Source organism: Vipera ursinii (assembly GCF_947247035.1).
Source record: "Vipera ursinii genome assembly, chromosome: 2".
NCBI classification, from domain to species: Eukaryota; Metazoa; Chordata; class Lepidosauria; order Squamata; family Viperidae; genus Vipera; species Vipera ursinii.
Window position 1 is genome coordinate 169117167 of NC_139513.1, and position 27996 is coordinate 169145162.

Consider the following 27996-nt stretch of genomic DNA (forward strand, 5'->3'; position numbering starts at 1 on the left):
GTACTCAAAAAGACAGGAAGCCATCATGGAGTCTACTAACTTCCCATTGTTTTGGTTCTGGTCACTGTGGGCCTTAGGATCTGGCCCAGGTTGGGTACGTAGCCAAGCAGCCACCCAGCCACATTCAATCAAGATAGAAGGAGACATCACTCTTGGAGGGCTGTTCCCTGTGCATTCCCGTGGCCCAGCCGGAGTACCTTGTGGGGAGGTGAAGAAAGAAAAGGGGATCCATCGGATGGAAGCCATGCTTTACGCTCTAGATCAGATCAACAGTGACCCTGATCTGCTTCCCAACATAACCTTAGGAGCCCGAATCCTGGATACCTGCTCTCGTGACACCTATGCCTTGGAACAATCATTGACTTTTGTCCAGGCACTGATTCAGAAGGACACTTCCGATGTGCGCTGTTCCAATGGGGAGCCAGCCATCATTGCCAAACCAGAGCGCGTGGTGGCTGTCATTGGGGCCTCTGCCAGCTCTGTCTCTATTATGGTGGCCAACGTCCTTCGCCTCTTTGCTGTAAGTAGAAGTCAGGCCTTTCACACGACATCATTTGGGGGAAAGGAGGTTGAACAGCAAAGAGATGATAGAAGCTGCACCTTCCTAGGGAACATCTGGATTCCTGTCTCAGGAGATGATATTTAAGATGGTGCCCCTCCTTAAAGGGTGCATTTGGAAAGTCAGTGCCTGTTTGGGAGGACACTGCAGGGCACTCAATTGTGGTTCTACAGAAAAAAATGAAGTGTAAAATTCAAAGCACAGGAAAAAATAACTGTAGGAAAAATAAATATTTTCATTAATAAAGATGGAAAGAGCTGGGTAAACTGGGCCTGGAGAACAGAAAACAGACGGAGGATTTGATAGCATCGTCAAGTACTAGAAAGGACCACATAGAATAGTATTTCTCCATCATGGAAGCTTCCAGTTGTGACTTCCAAAATTCCCCAGGTAATATAACCACTGCTGAAAATTCTGGGTCTACACATGACAGATTCCACTGGAATTATAAGGGAAGAAAAAAAACTCCCTAAGAATAGTTCCGCAGTAAAACCAGCTACCCAAAGACATGCTGGTTTCCCCTTCATTGGATGAGTTCAGACAGAAGCTAAATAGGCATCTATTTGGGATGTTTTAATCTGGATTCCTGCAGGGACCAAGAGCTAAACTCAGTCATCTCAAAGAGCCCTTGGAACTTAGAACGGCTATGATTTTATACTTAACACGAAGTTGATTAGAAATGATTTTAATAGCAATTGCTAATTATTGCTAATAGTTATCAATATTTGAGGCCAACTTTTTAAAAAATTATTGGGCCTCATCTGTCTTTTACTTCATTTACATTCTATTTTGGCATGGTGCATTTAAAAAAGGGTTCTTAGCATAAGAAAGTCTTAGGAACCCAGCAATGGCCCAATCATTCATAGCATCCTAAACCATAATGTGGTTTCATTTAAGCCCCAGTGTTTGCAGCAAGGAAGCTCTGCCGGGACATTACCAAAACCTGAATGTCCCTCCAAAATTGATGAAAAAGCAGGAAGAAAACTAGTCTGAGCGGACTACACAAAGGCTTCCAAAAGAGATAAAACCTTGAGGAAGCCTTGATGTCCAAGACTTTTCCCCACTGGTGAGCATCAGATTGTATCCATGGAGACCAGATCTCTACTGAAGTTATGGAAGTGTCAGAGCTGCTCATTGTGGTTTGTGTGGTTTGTGTGTTTTACTCTACAAGCCAGCATGTTGCCGGAATACAGCTACTGTTAAAAAATTTGTGTTAAAACCCAGTTGGCTTTAGCACATGAAACAGGAGGAGTGTCATCTTTTTTGTGCTCATGAACACTTTTTAAATGCATCCTGCTTCATGTGAAACAATGAGACGTCTTGAATTGGTACTGAGGCTGACTCTGATGAAGTAAGGGAGTAGTTAACCAGAGAAAGGGACATTTAACAATACATCCTGGAATTCTTCCTTTCTGGAAATATGTTGCATGCCATGCCTGTAGGGCAGCAAGGGTTTTTTTAAAAATACTTTTAATATTTTAAAAATGATAGCAATTTTTAACATTTCTGGACCTTTTAATATTTTGTGATTTCATTTTTTTAATCCACTGCTGCTTATTTATTAAGATATTGTGAATATATGTGTGTGTGTGTTTCTTTTAATACACTTAGTTTTAAACGTTTTGTCTAGTTTTGTTTTGTCTTTGTAATTTTGTTTTTGAGTTTACATTTTAACTTTTTGAATAAAATAAAATGTAAGGGATAGAAGAAAAAGAAAGAAAAAGAAATAAGATATTCTGAAAATGGATCTAAGCTATTTGTACAGGGCAAATGTTGTCACACAGTTATGGCAATTATTACTTTGTTCATGACTATTAATGGGAGCCATATAAATGCCCTAAATCAGTCGACAAAGAAGCTTAAGCCTCACTCGGGTCATTACTCTCCATCTCTTAAGAGCATTTTTGCTTTGTAACAAAAAGCTACCATTTAGCCTTAATATTGTGTCAGTACTGGGAGGATTCGATAAAACACAATGGATTAAAATAAAAACAGGGAGGACGACAAGATGTGAGCTTGGTGAGCCTTTGATGGTACAGTACAGAATTATTTTTACAAAAGAAATAGGACTAAATGGATAAGGAAGGGCTGGAGAGGAAGGTCTCTGGCACAACAAGGATAAGGAGGCTAAGGATAAAAACATCACTTTTAACCCGAGATTTTCTTCCACTCTTACAGATTCCCCAGATAAGCTATGCATCCACAGCACCAGAACTCAGTGACAATAACCGCTACGATTATTTCTCCCGTGTGGTGCCTCCTGACTCTTACCAAGCTCAAGCAATGTTAGACATTGTTAAAGCGCTAGGCTGGAATTATGTCTCCACCTTGGCATCTGAGGGCAACTATGGCGAGAGTGGGGTCGATGCCTTTGTGCAGATCTCCCGGGAAGCTGGTAAGAGGAGCTTGGGCAATGTCTGAAGCTGATGATGGGGGTCGGTAAAGCTGCTAATTTCCTGGAAAAACAGCCCATGAACAGACACATGAAAACTGCTTGCGGTTGTTCCATGTGCAGGGAAAGGGGATCTCTGCATGGGATCAGAGATTGGCTCATATTTTTGCAGCGTGCAAATGCAATGGAAAAAAAAAGTCCCACACCTGAGTCCTAGGCCAAGTCCACACTGAAACAAATGAGCTTTTGATTCTGGATTAGCTGTGCTCTGGATTGCTGCCAGTGGAGGAGGAGAGGGTATACTATCGACAGACATGATGATGGGCCAGACAAGATGGAATGTGAGATTATGGTAGCTCAACAGAGCAAGTTACATGCAACATAAACCATTTCTTCCATATCTACTGTTCGATAGCTGGGCCACACTCATCACATTTTAATCTAAAGTAAAATAGAGTTGGGGTTTTGGGGTGCAGCCTTCTGCTTAGCCTCTAGGTCATTATGTGAACTCAAAAATATGGTCATTGGAGAAGTTATGGAAATATGGGCAATTGAGATTAGTTAACGTGGGCTGGGCTTTTTGTATTTGTGTAAACCTGGTGACCCTGTGAGTTTTTGCTCTTGTTATCTCATGACTGATCCCTGACTGATATCAGTAGCAAACCACTTCTGTATTGTTACCAAAATACCTACCAGGACATATTAGTCATTGGGAATCAAGGTTAATTCAAGGAAGATGCTATCTTTATCTCTTACATACACAAACCACTAATTTGTGAGATTCCTCCTTTTCCCAAATTATTTTTAGGAATAAACTATTGGTTTTCACACTTTCTGCTGGCAGCAAGTACTTTGCAGATTTATTTGGCTTCCAGGATCCTTTTCCTCTCCCCACAGTGAGCATAGTAGAGGATTTAAGGGATAAAATCTAACACAGTGGTATCTTGGTACTGAACTGCTTTGAAACTCAATGCATTTTGACATGAAAATTTTGTCCTGGTACTCATTGTTTGTTTGATACTCAATGCACAAGTTAGAACTTGTCAGTGTCAGCTGCCTTATGACTCACTTCATTATTCCCTATGGGGAAAAAATTGATATTTATTGTTTTGGCACTCATTGCATCTCATAAATGGCTTAGATGAGGGAGTAGAAGGCATGTTTATAAAATCTGTGGATGACACAAAGCTTGGGGGAGGGGGGGATTGCTAATAGCTCTGAAGACAGGTTCAAAATCTTGATAAACCTGAACAAGATCCAAAACAAGATCCAAATGTTGTTCAGCAATGAGTAATATAAGCAACACGTAATTGGCCATATACAAAAGTCAATGCAGTTTTGGGCTGCATGAGTAGAGGCCTAGGGTCAAAATCGCACAAAGTGATAGCACCCCTCTCTACTGCACGGGTCAGGCCACACCTGGAATTCTGTGTCCAGTTCTGATCAGCACAATACAAAAAGGATGTTGAAGGAATGGAAAGAGTGCAGAGAAGAGCAACGAAGAAGATAAGTGGCTTGGAAGCTAAACTCTATGAAGAGCGGTTAAAGGAACGTGGTATGCTTAGCATAAAGAAGGGAAGGCCAAGAGGAGACATGATAGCAGTCTCCCAATATATGAAGGGCTGTCACAGGGAACAAAGAATAGATTTAGTCTCTCTAGTGCTTGAACCAAGGAAGAATTTTCTGACTATGAGAGCTTAGCAATGGAACAGTCCACCTCCTGGAGCTGTTGGTGCTCCCTCACTGAAAGTTTTCAAGAAAAGACAGGACAGCCATTTGTCCAAAACGGTATCATATTCCTTTGCCCAGTCTGCTGCAGGTATCTTTCAGTGATGGCAGGTTGGAGAGAGTATTAATCCTCTTCCAGTAAACACTTTACTCACTTTAAATCCCTCCCTCTCCAAGAATCCTCATTTTATCTCTGAATAAAGAAAAGCATAGGGGATATGTCAGACCCCATTTGGAATACTGTGTCCAGTTCTGGAGACCTCACCTTATCAAAACAGATATTGGTAAGATTGAGCAAATCCAGAGAGAGGCAATAAAAATGGTGCATTGGAGAAATGGAATATGGGTATGTGTAGTTTAACGAAGAGAAGAGTGAGGGGTGACATGGTAGCAGTGTTCCAATATCTCAGGGGCTTCCACAAAGAAGAGGGAGTCAAGCTATTCTCCAAAACACCTGAAAGCAGGATAAGAAGCTAGTCAAGGAGAGAAGCAACCTAGAACTAAGGAGAAACTTCCTGACAGTTAGAACAATTAACCAGTGGAACAACCTGCCTCCAGAGGTGGTGAATGCTCCAACACTGGAGGTTTTTAAGAAGAGACTGGACAGCCACTTGCCTGAAATGGTATAGGGTTTCCTGCCTGAGCAGGGGATTGGACTAGATGACCTCCAAGGTCCCTTCCAACTACTACTTCTTCTTCTTCTTCTTCTTCTTCTTCTTCTTCTTCTTCTTCTTCTTCTTCTTCTTCTTCTTCTTCTTCTTCTTATTATTATTATTATTATTATTATTATTATTATTATTATTATTATTATTATTATTATTATTATTATTAGAACAGCCTGGAAGAAGAGAAGGGGAGTGGAGGACCTGATTGAAACCTTTAAATATATTAAGGGTGCGAATAAGAATCTAGAAGGCAGTATTTTCAATATTAAGCAAAAATCAAGACTGGGGTGGGGGCATAACCACAAACTGATAGTTCAAAAGTAATGCTAGGAAGTATTACTTCACAGAAGGAATAGTGGAAGATTGGAACCAGCTTCCAGCAGAGGTATTAGGTCAATCAACGATTACTGAGTTTAAATGTGCTTGGGATAAACTCATGTCCAAATAAATAATAATAAATAAATAAATAATAAAAATAAATTAATTAAAAAGAAAACAAAAACCACAAGAAAAAAATCTCAAAGGTCAGGCTCAATGGACCACTAGGTCTTCTCCTGTGGTCAGTTTTCTCCATTTCTATATATGGTGCATCTAACCTAGTTTGGAGCACACTGGAAATTCTGAAAAGCCTCTAGTGAATGTGAAGCTTTCTTGAACCCATCTTAGTAACCAGCATAGCTTTGGGCTGTGCCCAGGAATATGAAACATCAGCAAAGAGTCAGGACAGAACAACTGAGAGGTAGTTCAAAATAATCTTCTTTGGGACTGAAGAACAGAATCGGAACATTATTTTTATTTTTATTTTATTTTAATTCCATTTATATCCCGCCCTTCTCCGAAGACTCAGGGCGGCTTACAAGCTTAGCAGTAGCCTTCATTCTATGTATATGCCTGCTTATTAGGGCTTTCACACACACACCCCAAGCGGCATTATTACAAAGTCAGCTTAATTGCCCCCAACAATCTGGGTCCTCATTTTACCTACCTCGGAAGGATGGAAGGCTGAGTCAACATTAGGAAGGAGTCTTATTCCAAATCAGATTACTTGCTAATGTAGACCAAGGTAACTCAAAGCAACCATCAGCTTTCAGGGGATCAGGCACAATGAGAGCTCACCATGATCTGCAACCCACTTCTTTTTAAATAGGAGATGTCGCACCTTCTGTGTATAAGGCAAATACCCAGTAAACCACGTTTTCCCAATCATTTCCTAAGGCCTTTTTCCTACCTGGCAGGTGGAGTCTGCATTGCCCAGTCCATCAAGATCCCACGAGAACCCAGACCAGGAGAGTTTAACAAAGTGATCAAGAGACTGATGGAGACTCCCAATGCCCGCGGCATCATCATTTTTGCCAATGAGGATGACATCAAGTAAATGCTCCATCTGCTTTTTTTTTTCCTTTTGTACGTTTGTGTTCTGGCTTCCTTCCAAGAGTTGTGAACATGTTTCCTCTTCCATTTCATCCTGACGACAGCCAGAATGGTGGGTTAATCTGATCCAAAATGATCAAGGGAACAGGATGGCTAAATCTGAGATTATTTTCACCTTAGTAGGATATGCAAATGAAAATAATTCAGGGAATGGTTAAATTAAATTAAATTAAATTGAAAAGATGGTTTGTTTTTAGCTTGACTAGTTCAACTGATGTGCAAGTATGTGGTCTGTTTATGGTTCCTAGTTAGGCCTGACTGGATTTTGTGGTCCATCCAAATCTCTTATCAATCCAGAGAGGTACACAACAAGAGTAGCTAAAAAGGAATAAAATCGAACCAAATGATGATTAATTCATTCATGAATTTTAGACTGGATCAAAAAACTTGATCAAAACACATCATGCAGGGAGCAGGCAATTTCAAATCCACATTTGGCCTGCCAGCTCCTATTTTTTTAAGATCACAGCAGATCACCCTGCTGAAATCTGTCAGCAAAATCACTCATTCGCAGCTGCATAATTTTCAGCAAGTTTTCATAAAATATTAACTCTGTCTTTAACCTGTGCTAGATTTCATATACTCCCACACCCCTCTCCACACTACCATTTCCCAAAGTCTTTCCATCATTAGATATGTCTCTTGCTTCCCCCCCATAAATATATAAATAAATTGCTGCTCACCTCCCAAGCTGGAAAAAAGGTGTCTATTCCTGACTCAGTGCAGCATGTAATAGCATATAGTCCTAGCCGAGCATTAACCACGTGGTGGCTTATAGCTGAAGTTCTGAATTCATTAGTTACGCTTTCCCTGTTAGTTGTCCTCACTGAAGACCCCTATCTTGCCTTTAGTAATTTGGTTCCTAGTCCCTTGACTTGCCTAGGTAACGTTAGACAGAGCCTGACAGATTATACAGATCTTGAGGTTTTCCTGGCATCAGTTGGAATAAGGAGCAAAACATCGGTATGGCCAAAGTAGACTCAAGTCTATCTCATGCAAGAGCTGGGGATAAGATATCCATGCAACACAACATCACAGGGACACAGCAAAAAAAAAAGGTGATTGACAGAGCATGTTGTATCTTGCTTAGGGATTAGTCATGAATGTCTCTCATTTTTCCATTGCACCCCTGCAGAAGAGTGCTGGAAGCCTCCCGCTTTGCCAATCTGACAGGGCAGTTCCTCTGGGTAGGGTCCGACAGCTGGGGCTCCAAGATCTCCCCCATTCTGATGCAAGAAGAAGTGGCTGAAGGAGCAGTGACCATCTTACCCAAAAGAGCCTCAATTGAAGGTAACAAAAGCTTAGACAGAGCAGAAGGGAGCAGCAGCGTGCAGTTTGGAAGAGAAACACAAATTGGCTGAAGTCACGTGACACAGCTGGCCCACTTTGCCATGATTCCAAGATCCACTTTCCTTCCTGAGACCTAGTAGAAAATGACCAGCATTACCCTGGGCAAACTGGTGGCAGATATCCCTCAGAATGATTGCCACTTCTGCATTTGTTATTCTTCCTGAAAAGACAGGGATGGGTTTTTTTTTCTACCTATCTCTATCCCTTTCTGCCTGTTTCATTATCCCCACACTACTGATTGGATAGAGAGTAAAATAATGGGTGAGAGGGGACTTCTACTAATACCCATTTTACAGGGCCACCTACCTTGCCCACTATAGGAAAGTTTAACAAGAGCTGGGGATCAGAACCATAAAAATCACAGCCACCAACAGAGGTTGTGATGGCCAGTTAGAACTAGAGATCCTTAATCTCAGAGTACATGGACAGACTCAACCACAGTTTCAACTGGGAAATTGTAAGCATCTTAGACCAAGCTAAATCTAAAACCATTAGGAATTTCTGAAAGCTTGGCATTCAGGCAAATCAGCCATCAGCAGACACATAGAAATAAGCCACATTTATACACCATTGAAAAAGGACAATAAAAAGGCTAAGAAGGAAACAAAAAGACCAGAATGCATCCTCTCCAGCAGCTTACACCCCGATAAGTAGGGATGGACACCAAACAATTAAGTAGAAAACAATATCCTAATTAAGGGTAACTAACTATCAAGGAGAAAACCACACCAGCAATGCTGGCAGGGCAAGCTACTGTAATTAAACAGGGAGCAAACCCCATACTCACTAGCACTGAAGAAGTTAGTCAAATAATGAAACATCCAAAAGCAAACAGCCAAGCTCAGAGAACACAGAGGATTCCATGATTAGAGTTTTGCCATCCAATATGGTGGCCCTTAGTAGCATATGTGAACAAGCCTTCCCAACAGCTTGCAGCCCAGATGTGGCAGTCCTAGTTTAAACCAATAGTTATCTTCTTTCCTATGTTTGCATGACATGGCTATGCATGGTAGTTTAATTTAAAAGTGCCATGCTTGGTCTGGGTAAAACTAACCCTCTGTAACTTACAGCTGGCACAGTTTAACAATGACACATATGTCCCAGTTGCATATGTCAAGCAAACCAAGTAAATGTTTGGAAAATGCATCCTTAAATAATTATTTTCTCTGTTCCTTCATTTTGTATTGAGCACAGCTGCATATTAATTCATTTAAAAGAGGCATTTCATTCTTAAGCTCTGCTCTCTAAGAGCCTGGGTTGTGAATGTGCGAGGGTTTTAAAATGCATTATTGGCAACTAATCCATTTTAAAGTGATAGAGAAGCCATGATTTAATAGACTTAAAGCAACTCTTCAGAGCTGGGAAGATCAATGAGTGGGAAGACAGATGCCTTCCTTCCATTCTACCCCAGACCGATACTTGTGCTTAGAGATTTCAATCTGCTAATGTCGAGACCCAAAAGACTTCGTTAATGTCTCTAAAATAAAAGGATACAATGTAACAGAGAATAGGACTCCTCTCTCAAGGGAAAGAATTCTGTAAGGTAAAGTTTGACTGGCAGGAATGAGTAATGTTCCATTCTTCTGAAGTTTCTGCTTGATGGATAAAAATCACCATCTCTACATCCAAGTACTTGATGACTGGATGCTGACATACATTCACACACATCTGGCATGAGAAAAAGCCACACAACATATTCCTTTGCTCTTAAAAGTCATCCACTCTGAAAAGCCAAGAAGGAAAACCTTTTCACATGGAGATAACCCTGCAACTGAGAGATGACGTGGCTGATCACAATTCAACTTCAGTAACTACCTTTTTAAAAAAAACATTGATGGTTCTTTGGAAAAAATAAAGACTGCACAGCTATGATCCTCCTACTTGTTCTCTTTCCAGGTTTTGACCAATACTTCACCACCCGCTCCTTGGAGAACAATCGGCGCAACATCTGGTTTGCTGAATACTGGGAGCAAGACTTCAGATGTAAACTGACCCGCCCAGGGTTCCAATATGAGGAAGGCAGCCGCAAATGTACTGGTAGGGCTATTCCTGATGTGTGGAGCCAAGGAGGGAGGAGTAAAGCCAGGGGAGTTAATGCACAGAATAATTGCTTCAACGAATAATTCCCCAGTTGCACACTAATCCCTGGTTTTGAGGTGATTGTGGTAGAAAACATCACAGAGCTTCAAGGCCTAGGCCCGTGGTGGCAAACCTATGGCACGCGTGCCACAGGTGGCACACAGAGCCCTATTTTTGCACTGTGTGCAAAAATAAAAAAGGTTCAATCAATCAATCCATTTCAACTTCTCACGGGAAATCGCAAAGTTGGAATTGATTGATTGAACTTTTTAGTCCCACCCAGTCTGCCGTTACCACTGCAGCCACGCCCACCCAATGGGCCACGCCCACCCGGCACCCAATGATACCTAAGTGGGTTTTGGGTTGCAGTTTGGGCACTCGGTCTCTAAAAGGTTCGCCATCACTGGCCTAGGCCAGGGGTGTCAAACTCAATTTCATTGAGGGCCGCATCAGCATTGCAGTTGCCCTCAGGGGGCCGGGTGGGTATGGCCAGGGTAGGCGTGGCCTACTGGGTGGGCGTGGCTAGAGTGCATATGGCCTACTGGGTGGGCGTGGCCAGCTCTACATCATACACATCAAGGGTGCCAATGGGGGCCTGGGCAGGAGTGGGACAGATCTGAGGGTCTCTGGCAGGAGGAGGGTCTCTGGGCCAGGACCAAGGCAGTGGGGGCCGTTCCCTCACTGTTTCCAGGATGGCTTCGCAGGCCACATGAAACCACTTTGCGGGCCGGATCTGGCCCCCAGGCCTTGTGTTTGACATGTTTGGCCTAGGCTGTTGTTCAACTCCACCGGGAACAGAGGAGATTAGACTTCAAGTGTCCCCTCTCCCCTTATGACAGAAAGAAAGCAAGGAACTCCTGCTTCCTCTCCAGGCCCTGTTTTTTCCTGGAAAAATGTCCAGCTCAGCCTCCTTTTCTATGCTGCTTCTAGTTGTTTTCGTGACTTCTTCGGTCCGAATCCATTTGTTCCCCTCGATTTCTCAAGCCCGTCTCCAAAGTTCCCCAATATTTCCCACATCCGCTTCTCTTCCACTGAACTGCCGGCAGTTGGAGGTGCAGGGTGAAGGTGCACGGTGCCTTGCCAAAAAAAAAAAAGTTAACAAAAGTTGACCAAGAAAATTAGGTTCAGCCTCCCTCCCTCAGCAACTGAGAAATTATCAATCGTTACACAAATTGTTCAAGAAAGCAAGATTAAAACACTGCAACTGATTTGGAAAGAAATACATCAAAAGTCAGGAGCTGGCAAAAAAAAGGAAGGAAGGAAGGAAGGAAGGAAGGAAGGAAGGAAGGAAGGAAGGAAGGAAGGAAGGAAGGAAGGAAGAGAAAAGACCTACCAATTTGACTTAGCATCAGTGTCCTAAGCATCACTTTTCATAGACAGCCTCGTGAATGGCTATTATTCTTTACATGAACTAAGGATATGTCTGTTTACAACAGTAAGCTTAGACGTCTACTGTATAAGTACAACTTACACATCAGGCATTGCCTTGATCATGACATGCAACCTGACCCCCATTCCCATGTACTGTACACAGTTTGTACTGACAAATGAAATCCTCTCCTTGAGGTTGCCCTTGTCTCATCCCCATTTAGTGCGTAAGAGTGCTTTAAGTCCTGATTAGTTGTGCCTGTACGAAAGCAGATTTTCCCTCACTCTTAAGACTCTCCAAATTCAGCCTCAAGGCATATAACGTTTGTCATCATTACTTGGATGCAATCCGAGGTTATGTTTTGGAAGGGTTGGAAGGGTTGAAATGCCTCCTCCTGCCAGCCTCCACCACAGCCATTTCTTGCCCACCTTTGCCTTCCAGGTTTCCACAAAAAGAGAGCAGAATTGCTCTATTTTAGGTGGGAAGAAGAAGAGGCGTACATTTGCAAGGGATTTAAAGTTCTGGGATGCTAAATGCACCACTTCAAATTACAGGTGCATTTGCTTCCTTTTGGGGAAAAATTAAAATCTCTACAAGTCACAAACCTAACCAAACAGCAAGTAGATTTGGAGGAATACGGAGATGGCCTGAATAAGGTATTCAACAGCCATTATGCAAGCATCCAGCTCAGCCTAGCTCAACAGGACTGGGGCAGTGAGTTAAAAATTCAGGATTGTCCTGCTTGGATTCTCCTTACTACAAGTAATCCTTGACTTAGGACCACAATTGAACCCAACATTTCTGTTGTTAAACGAGACGGTGGTTAAGCACGTTTTGTCCCACTTTACGACTTTGCTTGCCGCAGTTGTTAAGCGAGTTACTGCAGTTGTTTAAGTTAGCAGCACAGCTGTTAAGTGGATCTGGCTTCCCCATTGACTTTTCTTCTCAGAAGGTCGCAAAAGGTGATCGATCGCATGACCTTGGGACACTGCCACCGTCATAAATATGAGTCAGTCGCCAAGCATCTGAATTTTGATCATGTGACCCGTGGAGATCTTGCAATGGTCGTAAGTGTGAAAATCAGTCATGTCACCTTTTCCAGTACCGTTCTAACTTTGAACGGCCACTAAATGAATTGTTGTAAGTCGAGGACTATCTGTATAAAGAGGGGTGGAGAGAGAAAGAGAGAGAATCTCTGTCAAGCTTTCAAGATTGAGATCAACCCTTTGAAATAGAACAGGACAGGAAAATAGACGTCACAGGAATTACTGCAATTCTGTTATTACAATATAAAATATGATAAAAAAAAAACAGTGAAAGCCTAACAGATTTTCTCTCTTCCCTTTTATACCAAAGAGAATCAGGGCAGGGCAATCCTGACTTTTTTCCTCACCCCCCTTTGCATCTATTGGACACAAACTGACATTGGCATAAGAATTGTTGAATCCCCCTTTAAGCCCATCTCCATACTCTTCTATAGTAGGTTGTGCTTTAGTGCAGGGCTTTTCAACACTTCGCTTAGTGACTGTTCGAAGTTACAATGGCACTGAAAAATTTGCCCCCCAAGCCACAGCTGAGCAAGACACTTGCCTGCCCGCCCGGCGGTGCTCTTCCTCCTGTCCGAGGTTTTCATTGTTGTGAGCATTTCTGTTGAGGATTGGCAGCGGGGGTGGGGTGGGGGTGTTTGGTTTTTATTCCCCTCCCCATCTGCTGGGTGGTTGCAGCAGGTTTTGGTCACTTCACATGACCCTGGGACACTGTGACCGTCATAAATATGAATCAGTTGCCAAGCATCTGAATGTAAATCACAAGACCCTGGAGATGCTGCAACATTCCAGCTGATCGGCGCTTCTTCTGGGCTCAGAAGCGCCAGGATCAGTGCCAGGCTCCAGCTGGAGCCTGGCACTGATCCTGGCACTTCCACTGAGCCCTAACAGCCCCGAAGAAGCGCTGATCCTGGCGCTTCCACTGAGCCCTGACAGCCCTGCAGCTCCAGCCATCTCTTGCTCAGGCTTGTGCGGTGCTGCCACTGGTTTAGCTCATTGCCCTCCCCAGCTACCACTTTTCTAGGATGGTCGCGTACCACCTGCCAGATGCCAATGTACCACAGGTGGTACCTGTACCACTGGTTGAAAAGCCCTGCTTTAGTGTTTTAGCCTTGTACTTTTCAATTTGTTTTTTCTCTTTAGTATGGAAGGAAATTGACAGCGGCACCCTATAATCAGCCATCTAGCCTAATTTCTTATTCTGAGCTGGGTATACATTCATTTGCTTGATATAAAGAATAGAAAACTTGTCTATCGTAATAAATTCTGTTCTACTTCAGAATGGAGGAATGCACAAAGCGTTTTCCTTATAGTAAACGAAATAGCATCAAACCTTCCCCCCCTTCTAAGTAGCATTGTTAATACAGCTGAGAACAGGGGATGCAATATAATTTATGAAAGGAATTACAACGCTGCCCAAATATGAATCATTATTTGGGTAGCTATTTTTCTTGGAAAACAAAGTTGGTATGTTTGAGAATAAGGCATAGGATGGCTCTAATGAGACAGGTAACCAAATTATCACAGCCAGAAAAAAAGAAAAGAACATCTAAAAGGCCAGGGAAATTAAAAGAAGAATCTTGCATCTCAAGAAAAGAAAAAAAAAGCAGAGCAAGAGATAGCTGAGTCTTTCTGGGGAAGAAACAGCAATTGCGGGTAGACTTACATACCGCTTCACAGTGCTTTACAGCCCTCTTAAGCATTTTACAGAGTCAGCATATTGACCCCAACAATCTGGGTCCTCATTTTACTGAGCTTGGAAGGAGGGAAGGCTGAGTCAACCTTGAGCTGGTCTGGGTCCAACTGCTGTCAGTGGGCAGAGTTAGCCTGCAATACTGCATTCTAACCACTGCGCCACCAGAGCTCAATTCTGTAAGCAGGGCACTAGAGTCAAAGAAAAAGCTTTCACAGCCAGAGAGTATCTTAATGTGACGGGCTATTCAAAATTGCCAGTGGCTTTGACTCACTTCCCCCCCCCCACTTTCTTCAGGAGATGAACGAATTGGCCGGGAATCAACTTACGAGCAGGAGGGGAAGGTGCAGTTTGTGATTGACGCTGTCTATGCCATGGCCCACGCCTTACACAACATGCATATGGAGCTGTGTTCAGGCCACATCGGGGTGTGTGACAAGATGGACCCCATTGACGGGCGTACCCTGCTGCACTACATTCTGGGGGTCAACTTCAATGGTGAGATCGGCAGAGGATCGGCTTTTCAGCCAAGAGGCTGGGTTGTATCACTCTTATGTCAGAGGTAGTATTCTACATTTGCACACGTGGAGACCTGAGCAAAGAGCAACGTAGGGCTGTGATCACGAACTGGCAGGCAAGTACAAGCTTGCAGTATTCAGGGCAGGAAGGAGTAAGAAAGCTTTACCCAGATTCTGCAGCTTTAGGTCACAAACAAAAGGAAGCTGCATGTTGAGGTGCAAACCAACAGCTCCAGGTCAACATATTTGTCATGCCCATTTTGTAGGCATGTCATACTCGACATGTCCTATCCTTGCCAATAGATAACATGCCCATCTTCTAGAGAGATAGAGAAGTGGAGAAAACTGATCTGCAGTTTTCTATATCCATCAATGCTTGCAGCGGGAAACAGTCTAAAGAAAAAAGCCTCACAGGATTAGACCCTAAGCCTCTTGTGTCTCACATTACAATAGCAAATCAGGTTTTCAACAACAGCTAACCAAACACCTCTGAGGCCCCCAAGTAGATGACCTACCGCATTTGACCTTGGAGGCTGCCTACAACTCTTCTTCCCACTAGTCTCTGTTGGCCGGTGTCCCTTAGCATAATGTTGTCTTATCCCCTTTAGAGAATCTCCATCTTGAAGGATGTCTGTGTCTCCCTGTAATCTTTTCTTTTCTGCAGGCAGTGCTGGGACACCGGTAATGTTCAATGAAAATGGAGATTCCCCTGGGCGCTATGATATTTTCCAGTATCAGCTGACAAATACTTCAGCCCCAGGATACAGGTCCATTGGCCAGTGGACAGAATACCTTCGACTGAACGTGAGTGATACAGCATAGAATTAATCAATCATCGTTGTCATCATCGTCATCATCTTTAAATCATGTTTATGCCCTTTCTCCCTGCCATAAAAATAATGTGGAAAATATGATTCCTCTCAGCAGTAGATTTCCCAGCCTGATCTTGTGGGGCAGGTGGATCACCTATGGATATGTGGTTGAGTTTTTAGCTCTCTTTACTTTTCAGAAGTTCCTTCCTGCTCTGCAGTAATCAGCACTGGGTACTTTAAAAATAAATTAAAAACAAGATACGGTAAGTAAGATAAGAAAAGCAAGATTGCAGGAGAACATCATCTAAATTGTTGCACAGGCTCCCCATGGGATCCCCACATTTGCAGAGCCTTACAAAAGGCTAATAGGAATGAAGCTAATCTCATCTCAGGGGTGGATGAGGTAGGAGCCACAGCAAAAAAAGGCACATGGTTTGTGTAATGTATTGGGCTTGTTTTGTTAACACCAGTGGTATTGCTGGGAGGCTGTTGAGCAGGGAAGCTAGCTAACGGCTCCCAGCCCCTCAGACAACCCGTCTCCAGCGCTGCTATTGGTTGCCCCTAGGGCGGCAATAGGTTGCTTCAGTTTATACCTAGGGGCCAGGGTATAAATTGCTGCATCTGCAGCCCTGTTCTCTAGTTCAGATCCTGCAAGCAATAAACAATGATCTTTGCTGAACTCACTCGCCTCATCTTCATTCCTGTGCAATGAACCCAGTACACAACAGTTTGGGTCCCATCAGATGAAGCTGTTTAGCTGATGGGACCTGTAACATGACCTTCGTGCTGGATCTGAATGGTGAATGGGACATATTATGTTGAACGGGACACCATTGCATGTTATTTTAAGGTACCAAATTAAGAACTATCAAGAACAAATGACAAACTGCTATCCACTCTTGTATATATTCCTTCTAGTGCATTTCTATGATAGAAAATACCTGATTGGCTGCTTATGGATCTGATCCCTTGATAGGGAATAAGAATAGAATAGAATAGAATAGAATAGAATAGAATAGAATAGAATAGAATAGAATAGAATAGAATAGAATAGAATCAGCCAAAGAACTGCTGTTAAAATCTTTCAGTATTGTAGTCCCACTGCACAGTGTGGGCTTTGTGGAAAGCTCTTGTATTTCAACAATTCTGGAACATAGCAACTGGGTGATAGCAAACTGGAAAAAAATGTCAAAGAAACAAAAATATATTTTATTTGTATTAAAAGAGCTCATTTCAATATGTTTTCCCTATTAGAAGCTTCTCCAAAGATACATAAAAATATCACCCAAATGTGATCCAAAGTCAAAAGAAGTCCTTTCAGCCTTTAATTACAGCATACAATTCAACCTATACCTTCACTTCTCTGAATATATTTAGTTCCTTTCCCTTGTCTTAGGTTTTCAAATGCTCAACATATTTATTCTTCTTTCATTTTCATTTATTAATCCATGCTTTTCCGTTCTTAATCTTCTTGTATTCCAGCTGGCAATTTTCCATGTGATATGTATGTCACCAAATGGCCCTGTAAATATTCTCTCCGCTGCTGATCATGGCTTTGGTCATTCCAAGTTTTCACAAAACGCTGTTCAGTAAGATAGAGAAGTTCTAGATAGGTTGTCTACCCTCGTGGTTCCAAAATGCCATGCTCCTGCTGATGGTGAGGATGGTACTAGAATAGAATAGAATAGAATAGAATAGAATAGAATAGAATAGAATAGAATAGAATAGAATAGAATAGAATAGAATAGAATAGAATAGAATAGAATAGAATAGAATAGAATAGAATAATCTTTATTGTCACTGTGTATCTTACAATGAAATTAAGTGCTGTCCACAGTACACACTACACACTAGTAAAGTACTAGTGAGGTTTATTTTATATAATATTTTATTAGTTTTGTACATTTACAATTCATGAGTGCTTAGTAAACAACGTGTTGTCTGGGTCCATTTGTTTTACTTAATAATACACATTAAATTCCTAATCTCTACCCCGTTTTTTTAGCCATTGATAAAATACATTCCATATTTGAAAATATTCTTTTTCTTTAATCTTCAGTGTAAGTCTATCCATTTGTGCAAAGTCCAGTAGTAAAGTACTAGTGAGTTTTGACCAGTTTCCCCAATCACGTTCATGATGTTAATTGAGAGGCCGCCAAGTCCATTGTGGCCACATCCCATCAACTAAGAGGAACCTGCAAGGTATTGAAACAGATGTGATTCCCTGGGATAATTGGCAGTCACTGTTCTCTGGCTTTCTCTGATTCTCCCCCAGATCGAGGACATGCAATGGTCAGGTGGACAGAAGGAGATCCCCTCGTCAGTATGCAGCCTCCCTTGTAACCCAGGAGAGAGGAAGAAGATGGTGAAAGGTGTTCCTTGCTGCTGGCACTGTGAGCTATGCGATGGCTACCAGTACCAACTGGATGAGTTCAACTGTGAAATGTGTCCCTTTGACATGCGGCCCAATCTCAATCGTACAGCCTGCCTCCCAACCCCCATTGTCAAGCTGGAGTGGAGCTCTCCTTGGTCCATTCTGCCCATCTTCTTGGCCATCCTGGGCATCCTTGGCACCGTCTTCATTGTTATCACCTTCATCCGCTTCAATGACACCCCCATTGTCCGAGCCTCAGGTCGTGAGCTGAGCTATGTCCTGCTCACCGGGATTTTCCTCATCTACACCATCACTTTTTTGATGATTGCTGAACCAGGTGTCACCATCTGTGCCTTCCGGCGCCTCTTCCTTGGCTTGGGCATGGCCATCAGCTATTCGGCATTGCTGACCAAAACCAATCGCATCTATCGCATCTTTGAACAAGGCAAGAAGTCTGTGACTCCACCCAAGTTCATCAGCCCCACCTCCCAACTGGTAATCACCTTCAGCCTCATGTCTGTGCAAGTGGTGGCTGTGGTCATCTGGCTGGGGGTGCAGCCACCCCATAGCATCATTGACTATGAAGAACAACGTACCCCCAACCCAGAATTTGCCCAGGGCGTCCTCAAATGTGACATGTCAGACCTCTCTATCATCTCCTGTCTCAGCTACAGTATTGTTTTGATGGTGACCTGCACCGTCTATGCCATCAAGGCCCGTGGCGTGCCCGAGAACTTCAACGAGGCTAAACCCATTGGCTTCACCATGTACACAACGTGCATCATCTGGCTGGCCTTTGTGCCCATCTTCTTTGGCACATCTCAGTCAGCGGAGAAGGTGGGAGCAATCAGGACAAGGAGTGGGGTGGTACAAGGGACGATGCAGTTTACGTACAAGTAGTCCTCGGCTTACAACCACTTGTTTAGCAACCATTTGCTAAACAAGTCACAACAGCACTGAAAAAAGTGACTTATCACTTGTCCTCACCCCTTGTTGCAACATCGCCACAGTTACTTCGGTTTGAGACCAAAATGTCCTTTGCTATGCAAGGCAGTTGTTACCTGAGTGCTCAATTGTGGGCTCTTTTTGCCAATGTTGTTAAGTGAATCGTGTGGGCATTAAGTGAGCCCACCTTCCTCCATTGACTTTGCTTGTTGGAAGCTAGCTAGGAAGGCCTCCCCAATGGCCATCACATAACCTCGGGACATTGCAACCATTACAAACACACGCCACTTGCCAAGCTCCTGAATTTGGATCACACGACTGTGGTGATACTGCAACACTTGTACGTGTGAGGACTGGTTCTAAGTCACTTTTTTTCAGTTGCCATTGTAACTTGGAACGGTTGCTAAACAAATGATTGTTAAGTCGAGGGCTGCTGATTAAGCTATGATGACACTGTAACAGGCAAAGCTGACAAAGTCAGACCTGTCCTGTTTTTTTCATTCTGTCTGTTTAGGGAATGTCGAGGGGCTGCATTAGGCACTCTCAGGAGCTAATGGCACCCCTTTTAAATCATTAAATCCATTCCCCAAATGGGGAAAAAAAATCATCCCAGTTTTGGGAGGTTGAGGTTCACAGGAATGCTGGTTGTGCTTTGAACTTTTGCAAGGTTTTAAAAAAAGCTGTTTTTTGCTTCTTAGTTTTTTCTCAGATTGCCAAAGTAGGGTGCTGGGGATTGCAAAGACATTTTACACATTATAAAACAAGCCTGGGGGATTCCTCATCTGTTTTATGTTTTAGTGGCATTTACGTGCTCACTTTCTTCTGGAAACTCAGGACAACAAAATAGACATTCTCTAATTTTTATCCTCTCAAGAATAGTTAAATAAGGTTGATTAGGCTGGAAAAAAATAAGAACTGTCCCCAAATCCTCCAATGAACCCCATGGTCATACAGGGATTTTTAACCTTACCCACCCACCCCCATGTTGAGTCACCTGCGAGGGAGGGAGAGAGAGAGGGAGAGAGAGAGGGAGGGAGAGAGAGAGAGAGAGGGAGAGAGAGAGAGAGGGAGAGAGAGGGAGGGAGAGAGGGAGGGAGAGAGAGAGAGAGAGAGAGAGAGAGAGAAACAATTGGGACATTCCCATTTGGTGTCCTTCTCGTAACAGATTTTATTGATAGACTTTTTTCATATCAAACATGCCCATGAATTGCAGAAGGTTAGAAACCTTCAAGCCTTTTCCTTCTTAGGCTCATTCTGTATCAGTATGTATTAGGGGAGGAGCATCAAAACTTTCAAGCATTTCCTACCTGATGTCTAAAATAGTGGCATGCAGCTCCTCAGCCCTCATCTGGAACTTGCATTCACCAGCTTGACCCCTCAAAGGCTACTTTCATGATCTTTGAGGAAGGCCTGAAATAGGGATGGATGTGCCATTGAGCACATTCTGATGATCCAATAAAAGTACATTGCCATGTCTTCCATTACTGGCACAGAGTTCCCTTGCTTTTGGCTCAGTGCACCTTTCAAAGCAATTTGGGGAAAGAAGGTGCTCCCATCTTATTTCCTCACAGCAGGCTGGTAGGTTTTTGTTCAGCTAGGGCAGTGATGGCGAACCTTTTAGAGACCGAGTGCCCAAACTGCAACCCAAACCCACTTATGTATCGTCGGGTGCCGGGTGGGCGTGGCTCATTGGATGGGCATGGCCTATTGGGTGGGCGTGGCTGCGGTGGTAACGGCAGACTGGATGGGACTAAAAAGTTCAATCAATCAATTCCAACTTTGCAAGATGAGAAGTTGAAATTGATTGATTGATTGAACCTTTTTTTTCTTTTGCACACGGCGGCGGAGGCCTAAAGTGAAAAGGTTTTATAAAACCCAGCTGAAGGCCTAGGACTGGGGCAACGGCCATAGGTTCGCCACCACAGAGCTAGGGTGAAGAGTTGTTGTCTTCAGAGGAATGTTCATCTGCATGGTGTTCTAGATTATCTAGAAACTGAACTGTATGAATAAGCAAACAAGTATCACTGCTTAAAGCGGTCAGGACTACCAAGCTCTAGCAGGTGGTCTCTGATGTCTTTGTATTAAGAGCTACTGTGAAGTTGTAGGCATTCTAAAACAGTGTTTCCCAATTGGCTAGCTGGGGAATTCTGGGAGCTGAAGTCCATACGTCAAGTGATAAAGGTTGGGAAACGCTGCTCTAAAAGTTCTACCTCAGAAAAGTTATCCCAGTTCAGAATGAAGGCCCCAGGCATGCTCATTAATCGCGTCCCATTTCCTTCCAATAAAGATAAGTAGACAGGCAGGTAAAAGACCATTTCAATCAAACACCCATCCCAGATAGAGTTTACTTCCCTCCACCCTCAAGATCTCAACCCTCATTGACCTTGGGATTCTAGATCTGGCAATGGCTTCTGTCTGTCTGTTTGTTTGTTTGTTTATATCCTGCCTTTCTTATTTTTACAAATAAATCAAGGTGATGAGCATATGAACACCTTCCTCCTCCCATGTTCCCTACAATAACAATCCTGTATGGTGGGTTGGGCTGAAAGAGAGTGACTAGCCCAAAGTCACCCAACTGGCTTTCATGCCTAGCTGAGCAGGCTGGGAATTCTTTATGTAATGGTCTGGTTTATATCTGCTGCAATTACATAGACATTGAGTAGTTTACAGTACGGGAAGAGAGCCATGTTAGTTTCTAATAGCAAAAAGTCAGAATAACTAATAGTGGATGCTACTAGATTCCTTCTGATTTTTCAGTAGCTTACAGTGAACAAGAGCAAAACCAAAGGTATTCAATACTTATGCATACACAATAGGACTATAACGAATAAAATTATGAAGGCATAAAATAAAATGAAATAAAACCATCCTATCACTTGCTGTAAAAGTCCAACATATCTAGAAAATTTCAAATGCAGGAAGCCTGGCATTAAAAGTAGAGTTCAGTTTTGAAAGAGCCATGAGCTGTATGCCTTTATTGTTTTGTTTTGTTTTTTGGAGTGATGTGACATACATAGTTATTTATGAGATTTAGATCATATGATAGCACTGCATGACCTCCTAACTGAACATTAAAAAAAAAAAAGATTAAAAGCATGATGGCATGAGAAAGTTATGCTCTGGCTCTATTGCAGGATCTGCTAACAGTTATATTTGCATAATATATTAAATTTAGTTTTACCCACTTTTTTATAGTTGGTGCAAATCCTAATGATTTGGACAGTTTATTGCTCAGTGTATTCCACAAACTTCAAAATTGGGTTAACACAATAATCAGGTGAAGTATTTTCTACAAATCCAGCCTATAATAGCCTAAATCATACTTCACAAATCACTGTGAATGGTTCACCACATGAGTAAATTAGGGCCATAGTATAAGGGCTGAAAAATGTGGATGACTGATGGATGACAAGTGAATGGTTAGAGCTTATTAATAATGCTTCATGCTGCCATTTAATAGTCTTCTGTTATTCTTTCCAGCCAGATATTGGATCCCTGCAAATCCAAATGAAACATTATTGCTTAACAGAATGCATGATTCCAGGCATTGTGTCATAGGACATAAGACATCACTTATAAGTCATTATCCAGAACAAGAAAGCAATACAGCAGCTCAATTTTCTCTTGTAACATTTCTTTCTGTTATAAAAGAGAGTATTTTATATTCTCTTTTAAATATATTTGTTTATGCATCACATTAAACTGTAATGTGGTTTGGGCAATGTGGCTTAGTGTGTGGTGAAAATCCTGCCACTGTCTTTATAAACCATGGTTTTGCATGCTTTTTCAAATCCACGTAGTACTACTTGAGTCATTGATTAAACAAATTATGGCTCATACTGGATGGGGTGCTTAAGAAGGAGACTTAGACTCCAATCCATTCAACCAAGAGGCTGAAGGACAAGTAGATGTTATCATAGGCATCCATCACATTACATTGCAAATCACGAAGACATTGCCCGCGCAGGCTATGACATGAATTATGTCATTGCCCTCAGTCAAAAAAATCCTCAGCTAACACTCATTCCATAATTCATCTTATTCTGCATGCAACTGATTTAAATTATGTAATGCATGCCATTTGCTCAATGGCAACCTTCCCAAATACCATGAATTGCTTATAAGATATTATTCCTCTGTGTGTTTGTTTCTGCATAAGTGAACCCCTGGGAGGAGGAATTTTGAACTGGATTGTGGTTTAGGGTTGAAGGAAAGGAAAGATTTTTGTTACCCTCTGTATCTGGTGCTTCGTCTGCTCACCCAGCTGCTTTCCTTCTTACAGCCATGCTAGTGCTACAGTTGTAAGTGGACAATTTTTAAAGGGAAAATGACCTTCCAGGAAAGAATTAAGCCTCCCTTTCTTTTGGGCTGAAAATTACATTGTAAACCACTCAGAGAGTGCCCGCAAAGCACTGTCTAAGTGCTGTTGCTATTGCTATTCAACTCCTATTCATTCATTTTTAAAAAATGCCAAAGGTTTTCTTACATCTCTATGCAGAGTAAAGATTCCTTTCCTCTGAAGTCTTTCCAGGGGCAATTCTATTGTTTATTGATTATCCCACCTTTATTATTTTTATAAATAAGGCAAGATAGCGGACATAAAATACTCCTTTCTCCTCTCATTTTCCCCACAAGAACCATCCTATGAATCGTATGGATGAAGTTGGTTGGGCTGAGACAGCACGTCTGGCCCAGTCACCCAGCTGGCGTTCAGGCTTAAGGGAGGCCTAGAAGTCACTATCTCCTAGTTTCTAAACCAGCACCTGAAATTCTAGACCAGGGGTAGGCAACCTTGGCTCTTTTATGACTCGTGGACTTCAACTCCCAGAATTCCTGAGCCAGTCCATGAGACATAAAAGAGCCAAGGTTGCCTACCCCTGTTCTAGACCATGGGTGTCAAACATATGACATCACGTGATGTGTCATGACGTACACATCACGGCAATGGGGTGGGTGCGGTTTTGGCGTGACGCATCCAGCACACGGGCCAGCAGTTTGACATGGCATGGGTCCGGAATACCTCGGGGACCACCTGCTGCCGGCGTCAACTCCCCTCCGCCCTGTGCGTTCCCACAGAGAGGGCCTCCTCAGGGTGCCTCCGGTCAGAGAATGCCGGCTGGTGGCCCCCAGGGGGAGGGCCTTCTCTGTGGGCGCCCCGGCTCTGTGGAATCAACTGCCGGTTGAGCTCCGGATGGCACCGGATCTCCGCTCCTTCCGGCGCGGGTTAAAGACCCACTTATTCGAACAAGCTGGCCTGGCCTGATGGGGAGTTAATTTAGGGTTTTAAATATTTGTATATTTTATTGTTTTATTTTGGGCATTAATTTAATTCTATTTTAACTTTTGTATTTTTGTATTTTTATTATATGCCCTGTTCACCGCCCTGAGTCCTTCGGGAGAAGGGCGGTATAAAAATTTAATAAAACTATAAACTAAACTAAACCCCTGTTCTAGACCAAATTATAAACCACCAAGACCAACCACTAAGTCATTTACAATTATCCTGAGCTTTTCCTAAGAAAGACAGAATACAGATGTTTAAACCAAGGATTCCTTGCTCTCCTGTCATTTGGATGTCATCACTCTTCTTGATTAATTCATCATGGAATTCTCAAAAGTTATCTGTGGCCTTTGCTACATTACATCCATTAATAAAGGAAAGGGTACTTTTGTAACTTAGAGCACCCGTGAGGTGCATCTTTGCCTGATTAGCTCCTCTGGCCTGCTTCCTCCTTTCCAACAAATCCAGGAGATGCAATTTGAGGGATGAGAGTTCTTGCTCATTTATAGTTTTAAAAGAAACTTGGTGTGTGTGTGTGTGTGTGTGTTTGTGTGTGTGCCTTCTATTTCAGTTCAGGAGGTAGTGGAAGGCAGCATCCATTAGCCACCTAGACTTGCAGGGTACTGAACTGAGAAGAAGCTCCCTAGAAGGTAACACCAGGCAGACTCAGAAGTTGGTCCTACAAACCAATAGAGGTGTTATTGAAATAGAACTCCCAGCAATTCTTCACCGTTGTCCTTGGAGAAGATGGAAATTCAGTTCAGAAAAACAATGGAAGGCCATTGGGTGCTTGCTTCTGATAAGCCTACCAAAATCCATTGAAACCAAAGGACTTCGGTGTGTTTAGTGGGCATAGGAATTTTAGAATTGCTATAGAAATAGGTGAGCATTTATATGTTAAGTAAGTGAGCAGACGACAAGGATTACAATCACTTTACTAAGGGTATTTACAAGCCCCTCCTTTCTGATTCAGTGAAGGCCCCTTTGGACAACTGTAAGATCAAATAGTGTGGCTTTTCTTGGACTGCATCATTTTGGACCTCCAGTTTTGACATTTAAAGTTGAACAATTTCAATTTCAACAATTTCTGACTCTTCCTCACCCAATCAACCTAAAATGATGAAGGCCGGAATAAGTTTACAGCTTGACACCATGGCCAGCTAGGAGACTGATTTAGAAATATAATCACAGTTAACTTTTGTTAGTTATTGGGTAATGGATCATCTCAGTAATCAAGAAAAATTATGTCAGAGGAAGGCAATGGGAAACTCTGTGTTTCGTGCCAAGAAAACTCTGTAACGCACTAGAAGTCAAATTTGACTCATAAGTGACTTGAGTTGAACTTACATGATCCTGTGATTGCATGCCACAGTCCAGATCTTCTGGACTAAAATGCAGTCCTTGGGCCTTCTTAGCAAGCATCCTATGTGTTTCTCCCTCCCAGATGTACATTCAGACAACAACCCTCACCATCTCCATGAGCCTGAGCGCCTTTGTTTCTCTCGGGATGCTCTATGTACCCAAAATCTACGTCATCATCTTCCACCCAGAACAGAATGTGCAGAAACGCAAGCGCAGCTTGAAGTCAACAGCCACAGCTGTCAATGCCTCCACAAGGCTCTCACAGAAAGGCGCTCAAAATGGTGAAAGCAAAGATGAGAAGCAGGACAGTAAGTAACCCAAAAGTAGGTATCACTCTTATTTGCTCTTTGATGACCCCACCCGACGTGCCTCCAGTTGACCTCTACTTGCCCTGTAAGTACCATCCCTTCCTTTCCTTCTGCTTCGCCCATCAAATATCATGCCCCCCACCTTTCTCCCACCACCACTGTGCCTTGGAGAAATGAAGTCTTCAAAAATTTACATGCTAACCAATTACCTTCTTGAAATGAAACCTCAGTATTACTGAGAGATACTCCTACAGGGTCCTTCAGCAGAGTACACAAAGGTGGCCAAGAATGCTGATTCATTGTCTACATTTTAATGGTGTTTCAAATGGGTGCCTTAAGCTTTATTTTGTATGCTCAAAATAAAAGGTGGAAGAAAAAAAATATAAGAATGTGTGCTCAAGGAAGGTGACAAGTATCTAACAAATACCAAAGAAAAAATAGAATTGCTCAGCCAATTTTTGCTTCATCAGACAATTGCAACACTCTACCCAGCTCAGGTTTGGTAGAAAGGTAAGATATTTGCTTGGAGTCACCTACAAGTTGTGTTTGCTGGTGATAGATAGATAGACAGATAGATAGGTAGACAGACAGACGGACGGACGGACAGATGGATGGACGGACAGAAAAACAGACAGAAAGACAGATGGATAGATATAAGATAGATAGATATAAAGATAGATATAAAGATAGATAAAAGATAGATAATTTTAGTTACAGTAATAAAAACTAATACAAACAAAACTCAGAAGGAAATTAAAAGGAGAAAGTGAAAATGCAAAGAAAGAAAAAAGTAAAAAGGAATCAGTAAAATAAAGGAAAAAAATCTCCAAGTTCCTTCCAACCTAAGATATTATGAAATAAATATTAATATATACATACATACATATATACATACATACATACATACATACATACATACAAAATGAGCAAGGGGTCAAAGACATCATAAATACTAAGATCAAGAACCACCACGGCCCAGATGTTCGAATTTTGACTACACCATCAAAAGTCCCTACTATTAAAATCAGACATCCCAATCTGGCATCCTTCAAGTTGTTTGTAAATAATGGGAAGTGAAATCCAGTACCTTGTAAAGGCATAAGCCTGAAGAAAGATATTGTAAATTATCCCAAATCCCCAAATGAACAGAAATATGTTGATAATAGGCACAAAACTGAACAGGCTGGTCTAAGGCGGATTTCTGCATATGTTTGTTAGCTTCATTAATTTAAATGAATGAACCTCTATTGTCAAAGTACAACCATGTATACATTGAGATTGGCTGAGCCTCCCTTCGTGCCCCCACCACCACAACTCACAGTGACAACACACCCACCATCTTGTTACACCATGTGAGCTAATTGCACAACACACCGGCCTCACAAGTCAATCATACATAAAATTATTTCCCGTTCAAGAGTCTAGGCACTAGGAACTAGGCATTCCATTTTTCTTTCAAACTGACTTGTAAGGCAATTTTTTAAAAAATGCTCTTCCAATATAAACATGCATTGCAAAGAATAAAATCCCCTTTCTTCTTCATAGTAAGATAGATAGAGATAGAGATAGAGATAGAGATAGATAAAACTCCAGATAGGAACTTTTATTTTATTTATTTATTTTTTATTTTAATCCCATTTATATCCCGCCCTTCTCCGAAGACTCAGGGCGGCTTACAATCTAAGAAGCACAAACCAATGTGCTTAGCAGTAGCCTTCATTCTATGTATATGCCTGCTTATTAGGGCTTTCGCCCCCCCCCCCAAGCAGCATTATTACAAAGTCAGCTTAATTGCCCCCAACAATCTGGGTCCTCATTTTACCTCCCTCGGAAGGATGGAAGGCCGAGTCAACCTTGAGCCTGGTGGGACTCGAACCTGCACTAATTGCAGGCAGCTGGTGTTACTTAAGGAGGCATTAGCCCACTGCTCCACCAAGGCTCCAAGGAACTGCCTCTCCCCCAAATTCCTCCTTCTCAAAGGGGGAAGTGGGATCCTCTGACTCTTCTCCTTTTTGTATCCCCCCACAGGTTTTCCTAAGGTGATGTACATCAGCTACACAGAACTGACCATGGTGCCCACATGA

General features: G+C 42.4%; 1 protein-coding gene across 1 annotated transcript; it reads left to right on the top strand.

Moving 5' to 3' along the window:
* Positions 1 to 25: 25 nt before the first annotated feature.
* LOC310636932 (metabotropic glutamate receptor 6-like) lies at positions 26 to 27996 on the top strand (the record flags this gene model as incomplete). Its single annotated transcript, XM_083357106.1, has 10 exons — positions 26 to 520; positions 2738 to 2954; positions 6580 to 6715; positions 7911 to 8065; positions 10022 to 10162; positions 14610 to 14810; positions 15495 to 15634; positions 17918 to 18853; positions 25687 to 25912; positions 27941 to 27996. 10 exons carry the CDS (start codon positions 26 to 28, stop codon positions 27994 to 27996), a joined length of 2703 nt encoding a protein of 900 aa, XP_083213232.1.